The 22,588-nt window shown below is 35.8% G+C and overlaps 4 protein-coding genes across 6 annotated transcripts; 1 reads left to right on the top strand and 3 right to left on the bottom strand.

The window, feature by feature from the left end:
• Positions 1-247: 247 nt before the first annotated feature.
• Positions 248-5,144, bottom strand: LOC103318742 (SEC14 cytosolic factor-like). Of its 2 annotated transcripts, none has more exons than XM_008220170.2 (11): positions 4,871-5,144; positions 4,745-4,773; positions 3,244-3,327; positions 3,077-3,130; positions 2,498-2,575; positions 2,266-2,319; positions 1,736-1,795; positions 1,558-1,653; positions 1,259-1,360; positions 1,058-1,138; positions 248-772 (listed from the first exon to the last, which is right to left on the bottom strand). In XM_008220170.2, the coding sequence occupies exons 1-11, from the start codon at positions 4,923-4,925 to the stop codon at positions 452-454; spliced, it is 1,014 nt and encodes a 337-aa protein (XP_008218392.2). In that variant the 5' UTR covers positions 4,926-5,144; the 3' UTR covers positions 248-451. The 2 variants fall into 2 exon arrangements, with proteins under 2 accessions (XP_008218392.2, XP_088901590.1); XM_089045464.1 differs by having other exon boundaries at positions 248-920.
• Positions 5,145-8,022: 2,878 nt separating this feature from the next.
• On the bottom strand, positions 8,023-11,757 carry LOC103318750 (serine/threonine-protein kinase D6PKL2). 2 transcript variants are annotated; one of them, XM_008220191.3, is made up of 3 exons: positions 11,439-11,757; positions 9,680-10,757; positions 8,023-9,125 (listed from the first exon to the last, which is right to left on the bottom strand). In XM_008220191.3, exons 2-3 carry the CDS (start codon positions 10,639-10,641, stop codon positions 8,258-8,260), a joined length of 1,830 nt encoding a protein of 609 aa, XP_008218413.1. In that variant the 5' UTR covers positions 10,642-10,757; positions 11,439-11,757; the 3' UTR covers positions 8,023-8,257. The 2 variants fall into 2 exon arrangements, with proteins under 2 accessions (XP_008218413.1, XP_008218405.1); XM_008220183.3 differs by having other exon boundaries at positions 11,106-11,640.
• A 1,409-nt stretch (positions 11,758-13,166) lies between these two features.
• Positions 13,167-15,412, top strand: LOC103318764 (uncharacterized). The gene is made up of 4 exons (XM_008220203.2): positions 13,167-13,652; positions 14,233-14,321; positions 14,711-14,824; positions 15,087-15,412. Exons 1-4 carry the CDS (start codon positions 13,469-13,471, stop codon positions 15,309-15,311), a joined length of 612 nt encoding a protein of 203 aa, XP_008218425.2. The 5' UTR covers positions 13,167-13,468; the 3' UTR covers positions 15,312-15,412.
• A 950-nt stretch (positions 15,413-16,362) lies between these two features.
• Positions 16,363-20,809, bottom strand: RPAC43 (RNA polymerase I subunit 43). The gene is made up of 9 exons (XM_008220211.3): positions 20,395-20,809; positions 19,549-19,731; positions 18,749-18,875; positions 18,555-18,635; positions 18,226-18,425; positions 17,700-17,795; positions 17,520-17,613; positions 17,194-17,313; positions 16,363-16,644 (listed from the first exon to the last, which is right to left on the bottom strand). The coding sequence occupies exons 1-9, from the start codon at positions 20,572-20,574 to the stop codon at positions 16,541-16,543; spliced, it is 1,185 nt and encodes a 394-aa protein (XP_008218433.2). The 5' UTR covers positions 20,575-20,809; the 3' UTR covers positions 16,363-16,540.
• Positions 20,810-22,588: the final 1,779 nt, after the last annotated feature.

A 22,588-nucleotide genomic window follows, 5' to 3' on the forward strand; every position in this document is an offset into this window, starting at 1 on the left:
AATATTAATTAAGTAAAATTGTTGCTTCTAATAAAATCAGTATTAAAAAAACTGTGTTAAACGAGATATAGGAAACACATATATAGGCCATTTAGGCCACGGATTAAACGAGATACAACAAAGTCACTTACTGTAGGAAACATATATGCAGGCCATCTAGTGACTTATTGTAGTCACTTCAACGATAGTGGTGATTATTGGCTAAGTCCTGATATCTATGTAACCTCCTGTAACATGCTAAAACTCATGCTCGCTACAAAGACTCGATTCCATGGTGGTATTTTTAAACGTACACCAGATTACATTGTCCTAAAAAATCTGCATCGAGCTGATGCAAGCATACACTAATACATAGAGTTAATTTGATAACAGCATTCCTGCCTCATAGCAAAGGAAGTGTTGGGTACAGTGTAATGTAGGCTATAGATGCTAATAACTACCATTAAAAATTTCAAGCACCGTTGACTCTTAGGCCATTTAGTGACTTGGAGAGCCCATTTTGATTTCCAAACTTGTGGAACTCAGTTTCTATGGTCTTTGCAATATCTGCACCTTCATGGTCTGTCTCGGGGAAATTAACATGGAAGGATCCCTGCTTGAGTGGTGCAACAGACTCTCTAAGGACAGCTTGTTGCTTGACAAAATTGTAGAGCTCTTGATGGAAAGGATGGTCGAAGGAGAAACAATTGTTAGTATGTCCATTCTCCGAATGCCGAGATGACCCAGAGCCCTCTTTTCTACAAAAATGTGGGAGTGATGCATAATCCATGATCTGCATGCACATTTTCAGGTCAAGTTGTCACCACCAAAGAAATGGAACAAACCACAGATGAACAGATGCAGCTGGAAAAGAACAAGAAATGTTTTGGTCCTTTTGGAGCATAACCATCAGCCATGAACGAGACAGCACAAAGTTTAACCTATGGTTGAAGGGAAGTAGATAACTTTGCAAAGATTACGGAAGGTAGAAGACAACACCACAAGAAGTTGAAATCTAGAAGTAGAAATAAAGGAAATGGAAGTCTATGGTGAGATTTGAATCAAAGAACATGCTTACTTTCAGTAACTCATCTCTCCCACAGCCTTGAAGAACCTGGATTTTCCTCCTTGTCCTTTCTTGCAAAAGAGGCTTGACCACCTGTCAAGAGTTTTACACAAGGACTTTGTCTCAAGATGGAATACCCACACCAACACATCATCCTTTTCTTTATTTTTCCTATGTATTATTTCAAAGTGAGAGTTGTTAAGACGCACAAACCTTCCAACATGCTGAAAATATGTATGGAACATTGACAACATAGTATGTATCTGTCTTCTCTGGATAGTTTAAGTCATCTATTGTAGAGATAACAGTCAAAAGCTGCATCAACAGATAATACAATGTCAATCTTGTGTGCAACATGGATGATTTTTGAAAAGTGGGTAAAAGGTAAAATAAAAAAGAAAACAATAATCTAAACCCATAAGACACAACCTCACTCATCAGAGTATTTGTCATGCAAAGAAGATTTTGTCAGGTCAGAGAACAATAGAGGCTCATGCTATACTAAGGGATACCTTTATCTGGTTAAGTGCTGAGAGCCTTAAACCAGTCATATCCAAAACCTTCACACATGTTCCAATATATTGTCCATACTTCTTTGTTGCGGAAGGCTACAACAAAAGGAAAAAAAATCAGGCTACAGATATATTTTACCTGTTAAGAGGATGAAATTAAACATTCCCAAGTACTCACTAAAACAACACGATCTCTGTATTCATTCATTTGGATGTGTGATTGGACATAGTAATTTACCTACAAAGACAGAGAATCAAACAAGTAAATATCACCGAAACAATAATAATATTACAGAAGGACACACAAAACGCAAATAGCTTTATTTTTTAAGGAAAAGTACAAGGATGCATATAGCTCATACTTTAGAAAGTACATGCCCCTGTGTATATTCATGTTAAAAACCTATAAAAACATATATTATCAAGTGTACCAATATCCATGAATAATGTATAATAAACTTCATGTAAAGTCTCAGTACCAACAAAAAATGATCATTATGCCCATAAATTCATAAACCTGGTGTTCTTTCAGGTCAAGCATATTATACATTTCTTATGTGTAAGAAGCGCATATGTGGCCTGCCTAATAGCTTAAAGCCCAAGCACAAAGTTATATTGATGGTTTCCAGAATTGCATATCAAAACCAATGATACAAAGTTATTGATGCCTAGGAAGATTAAAGACAGAACAAACTATATTATTCTTACGGAAGCTTTGTCAAATGTGCTGAGCCCCAGACCAACAGCAATGACAGGAAGACCCTGGAATAAATTAATAGGACAATGAGATAAAATAATACGTGGGAAATTAAAGATTAAGGACCATGAGGGAGCAAAAGTTAATAAACTTTTGCAGCCAAAAGAAAAAAGATTCAAGTGGCCAGCCTTTCTTGTACAAGGTGGCTGTGGCATGATAATTCTATGTCATAAGTAGGACTACCTCTTTTGAGTAACCTGACAACCCCATAAGCTGAGAATCTCGCACTGCTCTGTACAAATCAGTAGGGATGATTGGTTTCTGCACACAGCAAATAAATGCTTCGTCACCACATTAAGAATAGTCACTTTTCCAGCATGGTTCAAGTATCAATGTCTCGATAAATTACGCCAGAAATGCATGAATCTTAAGAAGGAAAATGGAAATTAAAAAACTTCCATAATTTATACGTCTTAACTTTAATGCACTTTCCCTACCAGCGAATGATAGATTTCTTTGTAATGAATAATTTCCATTCTGCCTTGTTACTCAATCAGTTTGGTCTAATACAAATGCACTGACCATTTAATGAATAATCATTGATCATGAATATGCGCTCTTTGAATGCAACTGACAGCAGCATAATTGTCCAAGAAATAATTAATTCATCAAGGCTTTAATAGTTTCAGGTTTTTAAATGAAACAATTTTAAATGCAACGTTTCACAAAACATATCAGACAGACAGGCATCAAACAGAGAAATCACGTCATTGGTCAGAAGATACCATGTTTATCTGGTAATTTCTTATTGATAAAACTCACCGCCAATATATTGTCAATTTCACTTTGGATCCTCCATTGTAAACAGTCAATCAGCTGGAACAGTTTAGGCATTGTTAGCGAAACATACTAAGCCAAAGATAAACAACAGCTTGAGATTAAAACCTGAAACAGTATAACCATTATTAAGTAAGCTTGACGAATCTAACCATTTTATGGGCTTTTCCAACATTCAAGTCCCTAGCTTTAAGAAAACGCATGAATGTCTCATCTGGATATCCCTGGTGCACATTCTGAAAATAAAAAGGCACTATTTGACTTTTGAGTTGCATTTCATTTATGTAAATCATCAGAAGAAAAAGGGACACAATTATCCTATTCAATTCGAGAATTCCAAGGAAAACAAAAATAATCCTCAAAACCATGCTATATTTTCTCATAACTTTAGCTTGGCCAACGCCATCTCTCTGATTTTCCTTTTGCTTTCTTTTTCTCTACCCGTTTTTTCTTTCGGTTAGGATCCTTTGCCTCTCTCACGGATGCAATAAAAGACATTCTTCAGCTGATTAGTTGAAAAAACTTTGAAAGTACAATCCCCTCCCCCTTCCTTCCCCAATACGCAAAGAAAGGACTTTGTAATGCATTGTCAAGAATAGAAACAATACAAATTTATAAATAAACCCAATTCTAGACATGTATTTATAAAAAAACCCAAGCACTATTTAAACATAGAAACACACCCAAAATCAATCCCAAAGTCAACTTTTTGGGTGTGTTTATAAATGAGTTTTGAGTGTGTAATGATGGGTTTTGGGTGTGTTTATATGTTTAAATAGTACTTGGGTTTTTTTATAATTTCAACCCCCATTTTGGGTTTTTTTATATGCAGCACGGTTCAGTTAAATTAACTTGTCAATCACCCTTGAGTTTCACTAAAACACCCAAAATGGAGGTTGAAATTATAAAAAAACCCAACACCCAAAACACTTTATAAACACACCCAAAACCCATCATTACACACACCCAAAACCCATTTATAAAGACACCCAAAAAGTTGACTTTGGGGTTGATTTTGGAGTGTGTTTCTATGTTTAAATAGTGCTTGGGTTTTTTTATAAATACATGTCTAGGATTGGGTTTATTTATAAATTTGTATAAAATAAAATAGGTTCATCAATTCAGAGCATTAACCTGATACTATATGTGCACAAAGATTTTAACTTTACTATCCAATACCAAGATCACAGAAAACACTAATACTTTCCTCTCACTAAAAGCAAGACATGACGTTTCCTCCCCCCAAAATGCAAACAGGATCAAGTTGATTACATAATAATCAACAAGATCAAGTATTTCCTTCCCTCCTCATAGCAGATGAACTTCCTTGGTAATTAATCTAATTTCACAAATGGATTTACCCAGCTCAAAAAAGAAAAAATAACAAAAATGCATGACATCAGAGACTCAGATCAAATCCACAAAACTGATATATAATCTAAACAGTACGTTTTTTTCTAGAAAAAACTTGAGGTTTCCAAAAGTAAGCTAAATAATTTAACTGTCGTCAGTTGAGTAAAGGATTTTGTGTTCTAATGTTGCAGATCATTAAAGTAACAAAATTTAAGAACTCCAAAGTTTTCGTTGTTCAATCTTTTTCTCAGCATTCAAACACAAAACAGATCGAGAAAACTTAAAGAGACACTGCCTAACCTCAAATGTATTCTTCAATGGCTCATCAACTGTAAATTCAAAGAAAACAAAAGGAAAAGAGGAAATATTAGCAAATATAGATCAAATAAGAGGATCAGACATGTTTCAAGTGGATTTAAAGCTCACCTTCTTCCATTAACAACTGAAACTGCTTGATCGCCTCCTTATTGGCAATACCCATTTTCTCTTCCTGTTCCTTTACAGTGATCGAAACAATAAGACCGCAAATTTAGCTGAACAATATGAAAAAATACAAAACTGGGTTTGCACCAACTTTCACTCTGATCCTCTCTCTCTCTCTCTCTCTCTCTCTCTCTCTCCCTCCTCGCTTTTCAGTGCTTTAGATTACAAAACTTGAACTGATTCACCAAAATCTAGGGAGAAAGAAAGAGAGAAGTTTAAAGGTAGAGAAAACTTTGGAGAGATATAGAGAGAGGGGTGGGGTGTCCCTGTCAAAACTCTGGTGCTTTTCTGAGCACCTTAACTATGATTGAAGCTTTTTAAAGGCATTTGTTAAATATTTATATTATTTTCTTTCATAAAATGAGTGGTTAAAAATAGAAAGAATGTGAAAAATAAGCATGTCTAAACCAACGAGAGTGGTTTCGTCCAAAAAAAAAAAAAAAAAAACCAACGAGAGTGGTTGTTGGTCTCTTCATTTTCAAACCTGTTTTTTTTTTTTTTTCTAGACTTTTTTGTTTCTTTTGATGGCATGTGAAATCTGTCGATTTGATCGAATGGTCAAGTTCAGGTTGGTTTGGAACTCACATTTTTATCAATAAAGTGAATTCATAATAATCTTTGTGTTTAAACGAAAATGCGACTTTTGACCAAAATAAAAACAAAAAATGTGACTGTTAGTACCAAATTTTATAATTTTTACCGGTAGCTGGCTACATAGAAGAATTCATGAACGTTGTCGACGGGATCTAATATGGTGGAAATTTGCAGATAAGATGTCTCAAGTTCAAATTCCTATGACATTTTGGTTGTGTGTGAGAGAAATCCTTATTCTTTGTAGTTTGGACTATCGCTTATATTTTTTTAAAAAAATTAATAAAGAAGAATCCATTATATTAAAAAAAGATAAGGTTGAACCAAAAATGGGTTGATAACATAAATCATCAAGCAACAACTTCCTTTTTGTCATAAATTTCATTGATGAATTAAGGCAAAACAAAGTGCCAAGTAGTTGGTGCTGGTAGTAGGTTGATAAAGCCAAAAGGTTTTAGACAGATCGTGTATCTACTAACATCATGCTAACAGCTTAACTCGTTGACCGTCCTAACAAACAAAGATCATCTTCTTTCCCTTCATAAAATCTTACTATTTGTAAAAATTGGAGGATTTAAATTCGTAAATATAAATAAGATGTAAGATAATTCATAATGTCGTAGAATTTTATACATATGTGTGTTATCTTTTAAAGATATTTTTCCATGATTTCCCCATGAAATGGTAAAATCGGAAACGTAATTGATGGAGGGACGTGCGGCGACAATTCAAGACAGAAAGAAAAAGTCATAATAAAGACTTAAATTTGACAAAATTCGATTTGAATCCAAGAAACTTCTCACCCATTCCAGCCCATCTCAAAATTAAAATTTCCATTTTTAACCGGCATGTGTGTGTTTTGGGGTGAATATATTTTCATGCTCCAATAATTAATCCATAATAATTGGGTTATGGTGGTGGACCATGTGCATCACATCTTTGAGAAGAAGAAAAAAAACCCTAATTCATTTATCTTAGGCTCAATAAGAAAAAAAAACACACCATGAACAGACGTGAATTATATCTAGTTGGTTAGTATAAATGTGCACATTTATACCTAAATTTGAACTCCTCTTATCGTATGCCGGATAAATATATGGTAATTTAAAGTATTATTTATATTTATGAATAATTTTAAATTCAGATACACGTGTGATAAGTGGTTGACCCTTTTAGTCATCTCTTAATCTCTCAATATATGAAATCCAAAATAGTGGTCATCTGATAATTAACATATTGTTGCATACTTAGTTATCTAATTATTGAAATCCAACATGTGCACACATGCAAAGCTGGTAAGATACTTTAGTCTCTTTGACCAAGTAGCCATGTGAGAGAGAGAGAGAGAGAGAGAGAGAGAGAGAGAGAGAGAGAGAGTTGTAGTACATGAAAGAGGACTAGGACTCTGTTGTTGCCTCTCTTGGTGGATTGGTTGGTAAGTAAGTATTTTATTAAATTAAATTAACATCAAGGTTGAAAATGCTGCTATTTTTTGACCAATCCCTCTAAATCCATTTATTTGTAAAGATTTCAACATTTTAAACCATTAGCTGGAGAGCTCAATTTTTCTTTTTTCCTTTTTTGGTATTTATATTTTTTTGTTTCATTTTTAAATCTCTTTTACATTTATTTAAAAATAATAATTATTGGCGACATGTTTAAATCTCAAACATGGTGAGCCATGATTCAACACGGAATAGATGCTGAATTTTGTAGCTTATCCCATAAATTATTTTATAGGTAGCCCAATTTTTCTACTTGTCAATTTTCAGACAAATTCCCATGGTCCCAAACTTTTTTTTTTTTTTTTTACTTTTTGTCTTTTTAAAATGTAATATTGGTCCCCATGACTTTGAAATATCATTATTTGTTGTTTTTATAAATTATTGGTAAAGCTTTCTAGGCATAAATGTTGCATAGATCTTGTTCATGTCAACAATGTATAATGTATAGCTTTCTACAAATACGTGCATTTTAGTTTAAAGTTTACCAAAAACAAATGTGAATTTGCTACAACGTATAGCTTTCTTCATGAAATTATAGCTACAATGGAAACACCTTCCAATTTATTTGGATTTTCTTATAGACAGACACTTGGTAGCTTGGACAACTGAAGTGAGACCTCATGAAGCCCAACATTTTACCATCATAACTGGAGAGGCCCAACAAGCACTAGGATTTCCTTTGTACATCCATCAAAATTCAGTTTCACAAAATCAATATTAGTGTGTGTGTGCGCGCGCGGTGTTTGGAGGAGGAACAGGTCCTCAGCTGGTTTCCATTTTCCTCTCTCCCTGCCTCATTTCATGGCTCTGGCTCGGCTTGGACTGGAACGGAGTTGAGTTTAAGCGAGTTCTTCTGAGTTGACTTTTTGATAAATGTACAACCTATACATAATTTGGGCAGATAATCACAAACTTTCAATAGCTAGTTTGTTACAATACCTATGCATGGTCACATGAAATATGAAATACCAAATAGGTTTTAGTTGTTTTACCACAACATTATAACTGTAAATATACTATTATTATCATATCAAAGATAGAAACTGGATCCACATTTTGGAAACAGCATCAACATATGACCTGCAATACAAATTTGTGTTTCATAACACCAAACATTTAACATATGATCATTATCAACATTAAAAGAAAACCCTAAATTCCACATAAATCAACATTTCAGAAGCTCTACATCTTTCTCAACAAAATGGAAACGGCATTTCAGTTCAGGAAGTAATTAAAAGAAATCGAATTCCAGATAATTGTTTTGGTCCGGATGAGAAGCAGCAACAGTAGCTTTATCACTAGTTGAGACTGTGGGCGCTGAAATCCGGTCAAACTCGACTGGTTTTGGAATATCAGGCGGGCTTGCACATCGAATCAATGCCCAGTTAACACCTTCAAAGAAGGGATGCTGTTTAATCTCTGTTGCTCCTCGCTTATATGCCAGCCTTTGCTGTGGTTCTTTCACTAGTAGGCCCCTTATCAGATCCTTTGCTGAAAAGCTAACCACTGGTGTCTCTGGAAATCTCAATGGCTGACCCACCACGTTGAACAGGGTGGCTCGATTCCCTGATCCCTTGAAAGGAGTCTTACCAAACAACAGCTCATACAGAAAGATCCCAAAAGTCCACCAATCAACAGCACTGCCATGCCCTTCACCTTTGATAATTTCTGGTGCCAAATACTCATGGGTCCCAACGAATGACATCGAGCGAGCATTGGTTGGCTCAGCCATAAGTTCTGGTAATGGTCTGACTTGGTTTCCGATTTCATTCTTGGGTTTCCGGTCTTTCTTGGATTTGCTTGAAAAGAAACGAGGGGAGAAACATGTTGTAGGCACCACACAAGATGGCTGAATACAAGAGGGCTCAATGCAGGCGGGTTGCACACAATAAGCTGAGTTCCTTCGAAAAGGTTCAGACTCAGGAGCTGAAGATTTGACAAGGGTTGGGCTGACAGCACAGCGCAGGGAAAGGTCAAAGTCGGAAAGCATTATGTGCCCATCATCTCTCACAAGGACATTTTCTGGCTTGAGGTCACGATAAACAATCCCGAGCATGTGAAGATATTCCAGCGCAAGGAGAACTTCTGCTACATAGAACCTGCATATTCGAGGACAAATATAACACTAACGACCGTCAAAGTCAAATAACAGCACAAGAGAGCAAGATTGTTTCTTTGCTATGAAATGATACAGGATTGAATGTTGTAACTGAGAAAAAAATAAACATGCTTGGGATTTCGTATTCATTCTACAACTACTAAAAGGCAAAACTGGTGGTTTTATGTTAAAGAAGGTCTACATCACAATAGCAGGAAGCAAACCATGATTGAACTGAGTGTAGTAGATCCCAGCAAAAATTTCTTCACATTATAGCGATTTTGTTTGAGTTACAATTATAGGTATTAAATGTGTCTATGCATACTTTAGCAAAAACCGTATGATTGAGTACAGATCATTCAATAGCAAGAGAATAAACACCATTTATGACACATCATGAATCTTATTGGTTTCCACCTAACAATGACATAGCAATAAACCAACGAAGCAGGGTCACAAAAGAAAGTCAAAACAAAAATAAAGAAATATATAAACCACGCATGCTTAAACTGACAATAGCAAACAAAATCATTTGAATATGGACAGCATACATACTTCACTGCTTGTTCAGTAAAATGCTTTCCTGGTTGCCTCTGCCTAAGTGTGTGCAAGTCGCCTCCAGGGCAGAACTCCATCACCAGACAAGAATACTTCTCTGTCTCAAAGTGGGTATATAGGGTTGGAAGGAAGGGATGGTCTAAGCATTGAAGTATTTCTCTCTCAGTCTGAGCCCGAAGAAGTTTTTTACGGTTAGCTAAAGATGCTTTGTCCATGACCTTCATTGCAAAATAACATTTTGTCCCACTCAACTCTGAAAGATAAACACTTCCAATATCCCCACAGCCCAACTTCTTCAAAAGTCTGAAATGGCCCAAACCAAAAACACCATCCCTTGCTCGGACTGCCTGTATGGCTTCCCAATGTATGTCATTCGCCTTGTGAGGTTTGTTGATAGCGCTACTTAAGCTGCTACAAGTACTCTCGTCACTCACGTCACTGCTTGTGCTACCTCTACAAATACTGCTCTTCCCACTCTCAACAAAATCAGCTCGATCACTAATTTTGGCACTTCCACTAGTCTTGGCAAGACTGCTGGTCCCATCACTGACTTTCGCTGGAGCTGAGCTAACTCCATTTTCTGATATTTTCTTTTCTTGATCACCACCTTCCAGCAAATTCCTGGTGTCACTCACCGCAGGACACACATCAGCTGGCACCTGTTTTGCATCACCAAGTGATAAAGTTGAACCTAACTGGTCAGCTAAAGATTTGGTAGACTCCTTCAAATAAGGGATCTTGCAGTTCTTCTCTTCGGTGGTTTGTGCAGAAACCTCCTTAGATGCAGTTTGTTGCACATGCCTAGGCAGTTTTTTTGGAGTAACTGGCTCTGATTTGCTTGTCTTCGTGATCTGTAAAGGTGAAGGTCTACGAAAATTTCCTTCTGTTGTCTGACTTCCAATTAATTTCCTCTGACTTTCTGGGGAAGTTCTGGCACCAGATTTTGAGGCCATCGACATAAATTACACTTGCTAAAACAGATCAAATTGAACAAACCCATCACTCACCAAATGTTCCCCTCCGTTGACACTCCCACTTATGTTCATCTTCACGTCCATCAATTGCAAGACAATTTCTACAAACAAACAAAGAGTTCACCACTATGCAACAGAGAAATAATACAGTAGAAGGAACATTTTCCAGTCAAACTATAAAATTATACACATCTAGCGACAACATTTCAGCCAGACATCAGCATCAACATGAGAGACATGCAGCATCAACATGATCCAGTAGATCACCGTTTAATATTTCACATACAATTATCAGAAACAATAACAACCAGCATAGAGAAAATCAAGAAATGGGCATAAAAGCACAGAGTTGCATGCAACCCAGAAGTATCTAACTATGAGATAATCTAAAAGACTCAACAAGTGATAGGTCAAAAGTAAATCCAAGTATAAGAGTCACAGTAATCTACCTCAAAATGCCAATCCTTTTCCCATGAAAGCACAAACTTTCTACAGAAAAATCCCATGGATCAAAGAGGCATGGGAACTAAGAAAAAATCAACTGAATGTAGTTTTTGTGCGCCTCTCAATACATACAATAGCATATAGCAAAAGATAAGAACCAAAGTAAAGAGATTCATACAGATCTCAAACAGGGACCTAACACTTTGGATCCAAAAGAAAAGACCCACAGAGACGCAGATGCTTAAAAACAAGATAGAGTGCATAGAGAAGCAAAAAACCACCAAGCAAATCACAGGACCAGTTAAAAGTGAATAGAAAAGGAAGCCCAAAAAAGGTACCTGGGCTTGAGAGAGAGAGAGAGAGAGAGAGAGCGAGAGAGAGAGCGTCCTCACAAAAATCAGACCTTTGATAGGCTTTGCTTTGGTTTGCTTTAGCAGAGTGGAAAAGAAAGAAAGAAAGAAAAGAGAGCACTCACTACAACTGTTGAGAGAGATAAAGAGGGAGAGCAATGTGTTGTGCGAGAGCTCCCTTTCCTAAAATGTGTGGAGAGAGAGACAGAGAGAGAGAAAAAGAAAGAAAAAGCTTTCAGTGAGTTTTAGATTAGAAAGACTGAGAAAGAGTTGGGTGTCTCTCATGTCCCTGTGGGCTACTACCATGTACCATAACCATCCATGTATTCAGACTTTGAGTCTTTGACAGAGAGAGAATTGGGTCAAAGCCAAACTGCTAAAGTTAGCCTTTTTTTTTGTTAATTATTATTTTCTTCTTCTTTTTTATTTGGGTTCAATTATTTCAATGTATTTTGTCCCAAATACAAGTGTCTGAATCAATATGTATAATGGGCCAAGGCTCCACCCTGTCCCTCATGCTTTGGGAGTTTTTTTCTTTGGAGACAACATGGGATATTCATTGATGAACATGGCAATTACAGAAAATTGCTGATAAACAAACCCTATTGCCTTCATGCTTTGGGAGTTTTGATCATCATATTTCTTTATTTTTTTAAGGCTTTGAAACTTTGGGAAATGACCAATTAACCAGGCATGTCCCCTCTCCCTTCCCTTCTGCCACTTTAAAATAAGTTGTTTTTGTAGTTTTGGTTGTTGAGACAGGAAAATGGTTAATAGTCCATAAGAATGCCAGTTGATGATGAGGTCATGATCCAATCGGATGGTCAGGGATTGATTATTGTCATGTTGGAAATTTGGAGAGGTGGGCAATCAACTGACCAAATTCTATGGACAGTGCTTCTCTATGCACATAAACAATACTTTTTATTGGCAGTTTTTCTTCTAAAAACATTACAACTTTTTATAAGTTTGACCACGAAACATGGGTCTAGATTTAAAAATCTCAATCACAAAACTAACGATCCACTTAAAAACTTGTTGGGTACAAGAAGGAAGGAAAAAAAAAAAAACCTCTCTCGAAAGTTACTTTCTTTCTCATTCTTGCTAAACAAAAATTTAATAATGAGACAGCGATATATTATATCTCGTCTTCCATACATATCATTATTGATTAGGTGATGAGGTAAAGGTGATAAGGTGATTGTGAGAGCATGTTGTGCATAGTACATACCTTACTAAATGCTTTCTCCTTAAGAAGAGGAATGAGTCAAGAACAACATTTGACATCTCTAAAAAAAAAAAAAAAAAAAAAATCCAAAAAAAACCTCAACCGACCAAAAGCATAAATAAAAAAAATCACGCATGGTGGTGAAAAAGAACTTTATTGTTGACGAATGAAACATCAAATCACGTCTTTGGAGCCTTCAAATGATCCATGGTTTGATCATTTTTCATTTTCCATTAATTATTTTGATTTGAGATGTAACAATATCCTTGCGTATTTCCAACTTGGGATCCCGGAACGTATTTTGATAAACGTTGTAAGGTTGCATTTAGAATTTCCAAATGCTGTCCTCAAACTCTCTATTTTCTTACCAAAGTTTGGTTAATTGGAAGTCATATTTTATATCGAGTTTTTGTAAGCAATGTTTTAAATTTATCAAACAATGGCAGCTCCTCTATTTCCTTCACCAAGACATTTATAAATAAGTTTTTAAGTTAAGGAATAGTTATATATTTCTAATCTCAAACGTTGGATTGCATATAAGAGACTATCAATACATCTAATTAATGCAATATAACGCCAAAATTAAAAGCATATAACTAATTATTAACATAAAATACTTATTCAAAAATCACTCCTCCACCACCTATTTCAAAACTAGAGTAAGAAACACTAAATCCGAGTGAAGAGTATAACATTCCAGCAAAACAAACAGGCCCCTTCTTTATAAACCTCACACACATTTGTCAGTTTTTAGGGTTAGGGTTAGGGTTTTACCACACAGAGGCTGAAAATGGAGGCTGAGAGAAAGCTATCGGCAGAGGCTGGGTCCATACTCCAGGAAGGCATAGGATTGGTTCTGTCTCGGTGGTCAGCGCTCCAATTGGCCGTTGAGAACGAGTGGGGTGGCCGTGACTCGCGCCTGAAAGCGGAGCAACTCATCACCGATATCTTCTCCTGGTTCAATCACTCCAAAGGTACTTAATTCACTCAGCTCCACTCCTTCGACGCATCAAAATATTCGTTTTTTCTGGAAAAAGAGCTTGAGATTTGATATGCTGCTTCTTTTTTAGGGGATTCTTATCCCAAAATTTGTATTTTAAAATTTGTTCGAATTTAATCGAGGTCTTTCAGTGTAATGAATTTTGTGATGCTTGTGCTTCTGAGAATGGAATTAGGATTCTATTGGGAATTTATCTGTGAAAGTAAGAACCTTTATCACCATAATTGCCAATTGTATGCTGGTTCTTCTTTTTGCTTGTAGTTTTGAGTGTTTAATTCAATTTGGTGAGGTTTGCTCTCTCTTATAGAAAAGCTCCTATTTTTGGACTGTTTCTGTGTGGAAATGTGGCGGTCTATTATTACTAGGAACATGATACGATTATACTCAGTAAAATTCGTAGCAGTTTTTAAATATGGAAATTATAAATGGAACTGTTAATTTTCTTTGATGTTAAAATGAGAATATCTGTTGTTCTAACCGAGCAAAATCATTAACTAATGTTGTGAATTTTGCACCTGTGGGTTTTCTCCTAACTGTGTGTGCGTTCTCCCCAGAGCCTCTTTACATAGATGATTTAGAAGATATGCTGAATGAAGCTATGCTTTCTCTCAACACTATGACAGAGGATGGCAGCATTGAGGAGGTAAGCATTTCAACACTTAATAATATCTTAATAGATTATACGAGAGACTTAATATGCTATGCTTGTGGTGGGAAACTCAAAATTTATTGCTTGCTCCATAGATTGTGTGACTCAAAGTGGGCAACCATTACAAATGTTTGTGATGTGTGTGTCTCAGACCACCTGGCCGACTATTTGACTTTTAGAAATAAGATCTTTTAGCATCAAGTATATTTCAGTTGGCAGCTGATTCTCAGCCGCATCTCCAGTCATTAGAGGCACTGCTCACTTGTTTCATTAGATAGACTATTCATGGATCATTTCATGTGTTCATTATTGTTTTTATAAACTAGTTGATATTACGGATGCAGTTTTTACTTATGGCTTCTATCTTTATGATGTTTGCACAGGTTGCTGAAAAGTTAATGATTATGCATGAAGAATGTTTAGACTGTAATTTCAAGTCTATTGAAAGCCTAAGGGAAGCCAATCATCGAAGAGTTGCTGTTCCTCATGTTAGAGAGGTAAGTTCAATCCCTCAACCTAAAAGTTTTTACTAATTATTAACATAAGTTTCTCATATGCCCTGTTAACACTTTTGTCATGTGTTGGAAAGAACTCCTTTTGGATGTTCTTGTGAGAGATCTTTTTGACTGCACAAGAATGGTGGAGAACCTTTCTTGCTCATATGGGTTCTTTAAAGTCATGAGTGGCGGAGGGAGGATGATAAGTTGAAATGATATGCCTTACTGCTATCTCTTCATTTCTGTTTGTTACTCATGCCAGGTTGCAAATGATGACGACGATAGTGATGAAGAAAATGATGATAGAGATCATTGCATGGGAAATGATGATTCCTCAAACATGATGATGGTGGACACACCGGAGTCTCATTCAAATGTAAATGTTGTAAGCATGTCAGACTGTGAGCCAAAGCCCAAGCTGGCTGCCGAAGCAGAAGATGGATGGGAAGTAGTTGGACCAAGACGACATAAGGGTAGAAGGAATTAGGTTGAACCCTAAGTATATGCAATTCCCCCTTCCCTCAACATTTGTCATTTTTTTATCCCCTCTCAAATGGAATAGTATATGTATACCATGTTTTTGTACCATGTTTTGCTAAGTTCCTTGACAGAGTTTGAAGTCAACTCACCTAAATAAGAAAAGAAAAAAACCGATTAATATTACAAGAAAAGGGTCGCTGCATTTTCAATATTCGAGCATAGTACTAAAATGGAAATCTCTCCCCCAAGGCTAGAAAAGAAGCATGGAAATGCAGACATTTTATGATTTGATAATGTATCACTGTCGCTCGTGGCTGCGTTTCTCTATTGCACAGATGATGGTGTGGTGGCAGTGAAGGAAGCGTAGGAAGTTTGAACTTCACTCAAAAGAAACATCCATAATTGAAAGGCTTCGGTCATTGAAATTTTGTGTTTTAGTGTGCTTAGTTAAAAAGTGAAGAGCAAAGAAACATGTCATTAATGCAAACAGTTGGAAGATGGAACAAATTGGCAGCTAATCGTGCTCTCCAAACAGGAAACTGTCTGGGAATGTTTTACAAAACATACCCATCAAATAAATTTGATGGTTCCCCTCTTTCTCAGACATGCACACAGCAGCTCACTTATTGCTATAATAATCCTTTTCACAAACTTCAGAAAGCATGTTTTTTTTTGGGTCATTCATAAAGCATGGCTATGAGGACATCTACTCGATAGTATTCTCAAGCCTCCAAAAAGAAAATAATCTGAATCAATTATAATTGCGTTAAATAAATAGACTCAATTTCTTTTTCAGCGGTTTAAAAAAACTTACAAGGCTATAAAACCAAGTAGATTAGTGTAATTTTCTCTATTGATTTCCCCGTTTAGCAGAACACTATCAAGATCATATGCGGTAACATACGATGACTAACAGAGACCTTGTCTGATTCATGAGGGCTGGGCTAGCAGTGCAGCCCTGCTGTTGCATTGCACCATGTCCTTCCATAGTTGGTAAATTCATTCTTTGTTTCTACCCAAAAAAGCAACCACACCTGGAATAAACTCAACAGAGAAGATTGAAAAAAAAAACTGACCATCTTACTAAAAATTATCAATTTTGCATCTCATACTGGAATGCGGACTCACGATCTCTCAATAAACATACATCGTATAATTAATCAGGTGTTCTACTGTTCTCTCTTGCTTCATTTCCTTTCTACAAAAAAAAAAAAAAAAAAAAACAACAACAGAGCATCAAGAAAGATCGGAAATAACACGATCGCACTTCTCTTCCAATATCTTCACAGCTTCAGTAACTAACACTTCGGGAGGAAATACCCCACTTGATTCAATAGTAACTGTGTGCATGAGAGAGAGAAAGAGTTAGAACTCTTGAAAACATTCATACGAACAAATAGTGCTGTATTGAAACTTATTTTTCCTATATAAACTCTACAAGAGACTCCAATTATATCATCAACCATTGATATCGAAGAAGACACCGTAAGGTCGTAACTGACAATGATCCAAAATTCCAACTTCTAGAGGCTCGTACACCACCATGTGTAGGTAATATCCAACTCATATATAAGCCAGTGGGGGTAACCTATCCCATTTTAGTCTAATGTACAAATCAAAGAGCAGCTCAGAATTATCTAATTAATGTGGTATTGACCATCAGATATCTCAAGTCTCCGAGACCAGCTTTAACTGGAAAAAATAAATTCAGGCAGTCTAGTTTCTATGTTTTGACTCCTGAGCAAGTGATTTTTACAAATAAAAGAATTGAAACAGAAATTTCATACATTTGTGATGAAGACTAAAGCTCCATTTCTGGGACGCTTACAATAACGAGAAACTACAAGAAATTCATAATTCCAACTTTGATTACAGAGGAAATTACTTACAAATGAAATGATCCTTCTTACGCCGTAACGATATTGCATTCTCCCATCCCTTCCCTTCTCTGATGCATTCCCTGCACAATGTGCAAGCTCGTGGTCTGGCTACAGTAGCCCTCTTTTTACCTGCTAACCAGTCAAATCATCAATCAAGCCACTCCAGAAAATGACAAACAAGGCAAACAATTTGTGCAAGTGCAAATATAACAATAGTTTTGAAACTCATATATTGGGACAAACCTATAGCATTGCATCCTTTTAAAACTAATTCTTTGTTGTCAGTCTAGTATCTAAAGCAGAGGGAGAATAAATGCTAAAGAAAGATCCTTTACCTTTGCCAATATCTTCAATATCAAATACTTTAACTGGGCATATTGCCACAAGTTTCTCAGCCAGCTGATCTTCAATATCTTCCAATAGTACAATCTAACAAGAAATAAAAAAAAATTCGGATTACTTCTAAACAATCTTCAGGGTGTTAGAAGCAATCACCCAAAACCACATCCCCTTACCTCAGGAAGCATCTTATACCAAACAGGGGTAACTGGGGACCATTTTGAATGTGTTTTACCAATGCCCTTCACAGCATGTGCTTCCAGTTCAATTTCCTAAGAAGTAATAAACTTAATGTCATTTAAAACAAATGCAAAAGAACAGTAAGCATTACTGACTACTATAAAGAATAACTATGGAAATTGCTAAGATAGTAGTTGGCAATGATGCAAAATACTGGACTAGCAATCTCCACTTATGCTAAGGACTAAGAAAAAACTCCATCTTATTATTTTCCTGGTGAATCTCCAGCAATAAGTTATTACCCAAACACCATTTACTTGAAAAGAGCAAGTGATATGAGAAGTGTAAACCAAGATATATTTTTTCTGAATAATTTACAGTTACATTTTATTGAAATAATATTTGGAGTCAGTTGATCCAGCTATCAATATCTGAGACTCTGCTTACGTTGCAAAGACAAAAGTGTAACACCATGATTTTTGAGGAATGACCAGAATTATACAAAACAAATAAAAGGTTTACCTGACCAGGGCCCAGTCGAGCAATAAGAATATCTCCAAGTGTGGGGGCGATTGGATTGCCGGAAAATTCTGGCAAGGAATCCTGGCTGCAAGTAAATGATGTATACGTTTTTGGTTTTGAGGATGAACCTGTCTTTGAATCTTGTGATTCCAAAGGAAACTCACTCCCATTTGGCAACCATATCAATTCTTTTGATTTTACTGCATAAAATGTTGTAAAATCATCATCACAAGAAAAAAAAATTCCTTCCAATAATTTTGTAGAAAGAGAGGTTTTAAACTTGTTGATATTCTTCACAACAACTAAAAAATCACAAGTGAAAATAATACCTGAAAGACGTTGCCCACTTCGTTCACAGCGAACATGGAGCTTAAAAACAATGGTGTTCTTTTCACTTGCCGTATTATTTTCTAAAAAGTAAAATATGTCACAGGAAAAAACTCAATAACTCAAAGCTGTAGAGGAAATAAACAAAGAGAAACCTAAATTATATAATAAAAATGCAAATACCAAACCATAGTACCTGCATATTCAAATAATCTAGGGTCGGCTTTGATCGGAATGAGACCCAACCTGTGGGCAAGTACTTCATCTTGGATTACTGATGTGTTGTTTGCAATAAGAACTTTTTCAATAGCCATTGTGGGAACCTACACTTGTATAGTAAAAAAAGTTTGGGATCATCATTGATAAGCAAAACTGCCAACTGAATAGCGATTCCCATAAACACATGATCCAAGAGATAGTACAAACTAAGGGAAGCAGATACAAAACTTCCATCTATGGTCAAAATGGTTTTAATATATTATAAAGGGAAAGAAATGAATAGCATACGATTTCGAAATTTCTTTCACAACTAAAATAATTAGTCAGTGAAATGAAGAGATATTATATATGTGTGTCTGTGTGTGTGTATTTATAGATATATATTTCAGAAGATTAACTCATGACAATAGAAGGACCTGATTGACATAATTTTTTCCCCTGGAAACAGTGACATCAACTTGTTAAACCTGAGAAATTAACCATGCAGTCACTCAACCTTCACAGAACTAAAAGGTTGACTACAAAAAAGCTGAAGTATGGAGACAAGTTCCTTTTGCTTCATATCCAATGCATGATGATACTTAAACAATGATCACTAAGTCACAGAGCGTGAGAAAGCAAGTACATAAGAACTCCATATAACTAGAAGACGATACTTAAGCCATGAAGAAGGTATATTTTAATAGAACTAGTATATGAACTCCAATAAATATTAATCATTGCAAGCATATTTTTATCACCCATACTCAAGTATTCATGAATTTTAATATTTCAAACCTCAGATATGAGGATTCTCCGGAATGCATTGGCAAGTGCTGGATCAATGCCGATCATATCAAACTCCATTTCATCCTCTGTAAGACGAATAACTTCAACTCTAAAGTTGTCACAGAAGTTATCCAAAAAACTATTTTCAACTCTCATTGATGAATAAGCACCAGAATACTGAAAGGTATCAGTCTGCAAACACCGAAATTTAAGACATGTAAGAAGTATACGAAGAGATGAAACTGCATGAATGCATTTCCTAAATATTGAGAAAAATGAAAGAGAGTGATAACTAATATTGCTGTATGCAGGGCTATGCCACTTAGGCAGATTTCTGTCTTTGGTTCTCCATTCCCACGTAATTTTTCCGAAGAAAAGCCCTTGATCCACAAAACTATATTTTATTCATTTTAAAATTTACACTTTGAAGCATGAATAATAGTACCCAGCAACAAATACATGCATACACATCTATGAATAAACATGAATCGAGCTTATGTTTTCTGGTAACTCAATTAGATAACAACTCCAAAGGACAAAAAAAAACCTTGACTTTCCTACCTTTCCTTAGCAACCAAGCATGACCATCAACAAAACTAACCAACCACAGAACCCAAATTTTGACTCAACGGTTACATAAACCTAAGAGAACCCAAAAGCACCTAATAGAACACAAAAGCAGCCATAAACCAATAATGGATATCTTTAAATTTTGAAAAAGCAAAAAAACAAGAGCATCAATCAACCCAACCAACCAAAAAAATAAACAGTTCTTCTCAAGACTATAAACGAATTCCAAAAAAAAAAAGAAAGAAAATAAGGTGAACAGTGAAAAAAGGGGTAGAAAAACTGTACATGAATGGGAGCATCAGCCTTGCAATCGACGCGCGTCCTCTGGAATTCAATGTTTGAAGGTAGTCGCCCCATCGGCACATCTGAGAGATTCTCTATAAATTCCAATGTAGCGTTCTCTTTTACAGAGTCTGCTCCTTCAGACTCTGAACTCGACATTGTATCTTCGTTATCGGACGACATGGTTCCTTCTTTCACTTCTTCAGCAGCCGTCTTCGTCACCGCCAATCTCTCTCTCTCTCTCTCTCTCTCTCTGTTATTGATATTAAAGTCAGGGTTTTGAGGGTTTAGTGGAAGAGAGTAGCAAAATTTGGGCTCAGGGTTTTACGGACAAGAAGAGGCAGATGGACCTCCGATTATTAATCGGAATTTGGAATTTGGGTTCAACTAGGCCCTTTAGAATTCACACGAATAAAGTGGTTCACGTCGAAGATTTACCAAATGGGGATTGCTAGTAACCTTCTCCAACCTTTCTTTTTTCTTCTTATACAAGTGTCAATTTCTTTACACTTAAAACAATGTCATTAATACATCATACAAACTAGTTTTTGTTTTCCAAGTTTACCCTTATTAAATGTATTAATTTTTTTTTAATAACAAACTAATTTTTTTTTACAACTTTCTTACCACCTTGTTAAAAAAATAAAATAAGAAAATAAAAACTAATTTTTTTTTCTAAAGAGAACGTGTGTTTTTGTTAAAAACAAAATAAATATGATAACAACATCTTGAAACAAACTTTATTTTTAAAGAAAAAAAAATGACGTTTTTTTAATTATATAAAATTATTATAATGTGCTAAAGAAGTGAAACAAAATTTGAATAAATTGAAGGAAATATAAAAGCTAATATATTTTAAAATGGTAAACTTGGAAAACAAAAACTAACTTGTGTGATGCATTAATGACATTGTTTTAAGTGTAAGAAAAATGACACTTGTCATGAGAAGAAGAGAGAAGGTCCAAAAGAGAATGTTAGAAAGAAGGTTGCTATCATTCCTCTTACCAAATAATATGTAATGGCTTATATACTGCTGGAATTCCCTTTTCTTTTTTTTCTTTTTTTTGGGTTTGTATTTAATTTTGTCCAACAAAAGAAGAAAAAAAACTAAACTTATAATTCTCTCTTTTCCAAATGCTCACTCTTGGTGGTTGCTACATATTCTACAATGTTCATTTATGTAATGAATGCTTAACTCAAAACACTCATTATATTGTATGTGACTTGTAACTTAAGTGGTTAAGAACATCCACATGAGGTAGGTTAGAAGAGAATGATAAATTTTGAAAAGAAAATATTTGACTTAAATTTTCCTTCCCAATGAAGAGAGTTTTATTAAAGACAAATAGAAATGTTTACATCACTAACCAAAATATCAAAAATCCATTTGGGCCACACTTGGTCCCAGACGTGGTTACCTCCTACTCTAGACACAAAGACCACAACCTCATGCACTGCCTTATTATACTGATAGGGAGTAGCTATAAAAATGACATGTTAGAGCTTACTAGCAAGCATCTTAATATAAAAAATAATAGCTTCCACAACATCTACGTGACGTTCACTTCTGAACATCTGAATCATTTACACCAATTCAAATTCAACTTCCACACACAATAGTCGACACTTGATGCAAGCAAGCAAAGCTTATCTTATAGCCTCAGCCTCTATCAGTAAGGCCAAGACCAAGCAGCCATATAATCCCCCTACACCCCCTCCCTGCACTAGCCAGCCATAAGCATCTCTAAGAGCACCTTCCCGGTGCCATGGCAACAGCCCCTTCCGGTGAGATTTGGACCTCCGGTAGCGTAAAAGGCAGCCGGGCAAGGCATAGGACTCACCAGCTCGGGATAGCCCACATGCAAAATGGCTGCGTTGTTGCCCCCTGGCGTCAGTAACATCATCTTGATGTCGGTGTGACATCATGCTAGCATTAGCACCTAATTTTCAAATTTTTTTAAATTGTTGGCACCAGTAATACACAAAAAAAAATTGAAAATCGTGACGTCGATCTTGACCCACCACCCACATAGCCCAACGACTATAAGCCACGTAGCTTTTCTTGGAGTCTCAATCAAAAAATCTTACCCAATCCAACGGCTATCCAATTTTTGCCTAAAAAAATAATCAAAAAATTATAAAAAAATTTTGAATTTTTTTTTTCTATAAATACGTACCAATATTATTCACTTTCCAC

Source organism: Prunus mume, linkage group LG1, assembly GCF_029339155.1.
Source record: "Prunus mume cultivar Tortuosa linkage group LG1, ASM2933915v1, whole genome shotgun sequence".
NCBI classification, from domain to species: Eukaryota; Viridiplantae; Streptophyta; class Magnoliopsida; order Rosales; family Rosaceae; genus Prunus; species Prunus mume.

What these genes read in the sequence shown, in the direction of transcription:
- LOC103318742 (XM_008220170.2), bottom strand. Translation starts at nt 4,925, where the DNA reads ATGGGTATTGCCAATAAGGAGGCGATCAAGCAGTTTCAGTTGTTAATG. An exon ending in TCAGTTGTTAATGGAAGAAG is followed by an intron (nt 4,774 to 4,870) that starts GTGAGCTTTAAA and finishes TTGAATTTACAG; the next exon opens with TTGATGAGCCATTGAAGAAT. An exon ending in TATTTTCAGCATGTTGGAAG is followed by an intron (nt 1,139 to 1,258) that starts GTTTGTGCGTCT and finishes AACTCTTGACAG; the next exon opens with GTGGTCAAGCCTCTTTTGCA.
- RPAC43 (XM_008220211.3), bottom strand. Translation starts at nt 20,574, where the DNA reads ATGTCGTCCGATAACGAAGATACAATGTCGAGTTCAGAGTCTGAAGGA. An exon ending in CTCGACTGGGCCCTGGTCAG is followed by an intron (nt 17,796 to 18,225) that starts GTAAACCTTTTA and finishes ATTACTTCTTAG; the next exon opens with GAAATTGAACTGGAAGCACA. An exon ending in TATTGAAGATATTGGCAAAG is followed by an intron (nt 17,314 to 17,519) that starts GTAAAGGATCTT and finishes ACTGGTTAGCAG; the next exon opens with GTAAAAAGAGGGCTACTGTA.
- LOC103318750 (XM_008220191.3), bottom strand. Translation starts at nt 10,641, where the DNA reads ATGTCGATGGCCTCAAAATCTGGTGCCAGAACTTCCCCAGAAAGTCAG. An exon ending in TTTACTGAACAAGCAGTGAA is followed by an intron (nt 9,126 to 9,679) that starts GTATGTATGCTG and finishes TCGAATATGCAG; the next exon opens with GTTCTATGTAGCAGAAGTTC.
- LOC103318764 (XM_008220203.2), top strand. Translation starts at nt 13,469, where the DNA reads ATGGAGGCTGAGAGAAAGCTATCGGCAGAGGCTGGGTCCATACTCCAG. An exon ending in AGGATGGCAGCATTGAGGAG is followed by an intron (nt 14,322 to 14,710) that starts GTAAGCATTTCA and finishes ATGTTTGCACAG; the next exon opens with GTTGCTGAAAAGTTAATGAT. An exon ending in CTGTTCCTCATGTTAGAGAG is followed by an intron (nt 14,825 to 15,086) that starts GTAAGTTCAATC and finishes TACTCATGCCAG; the next exon opens with GTTGCAAATGATGACGACGA.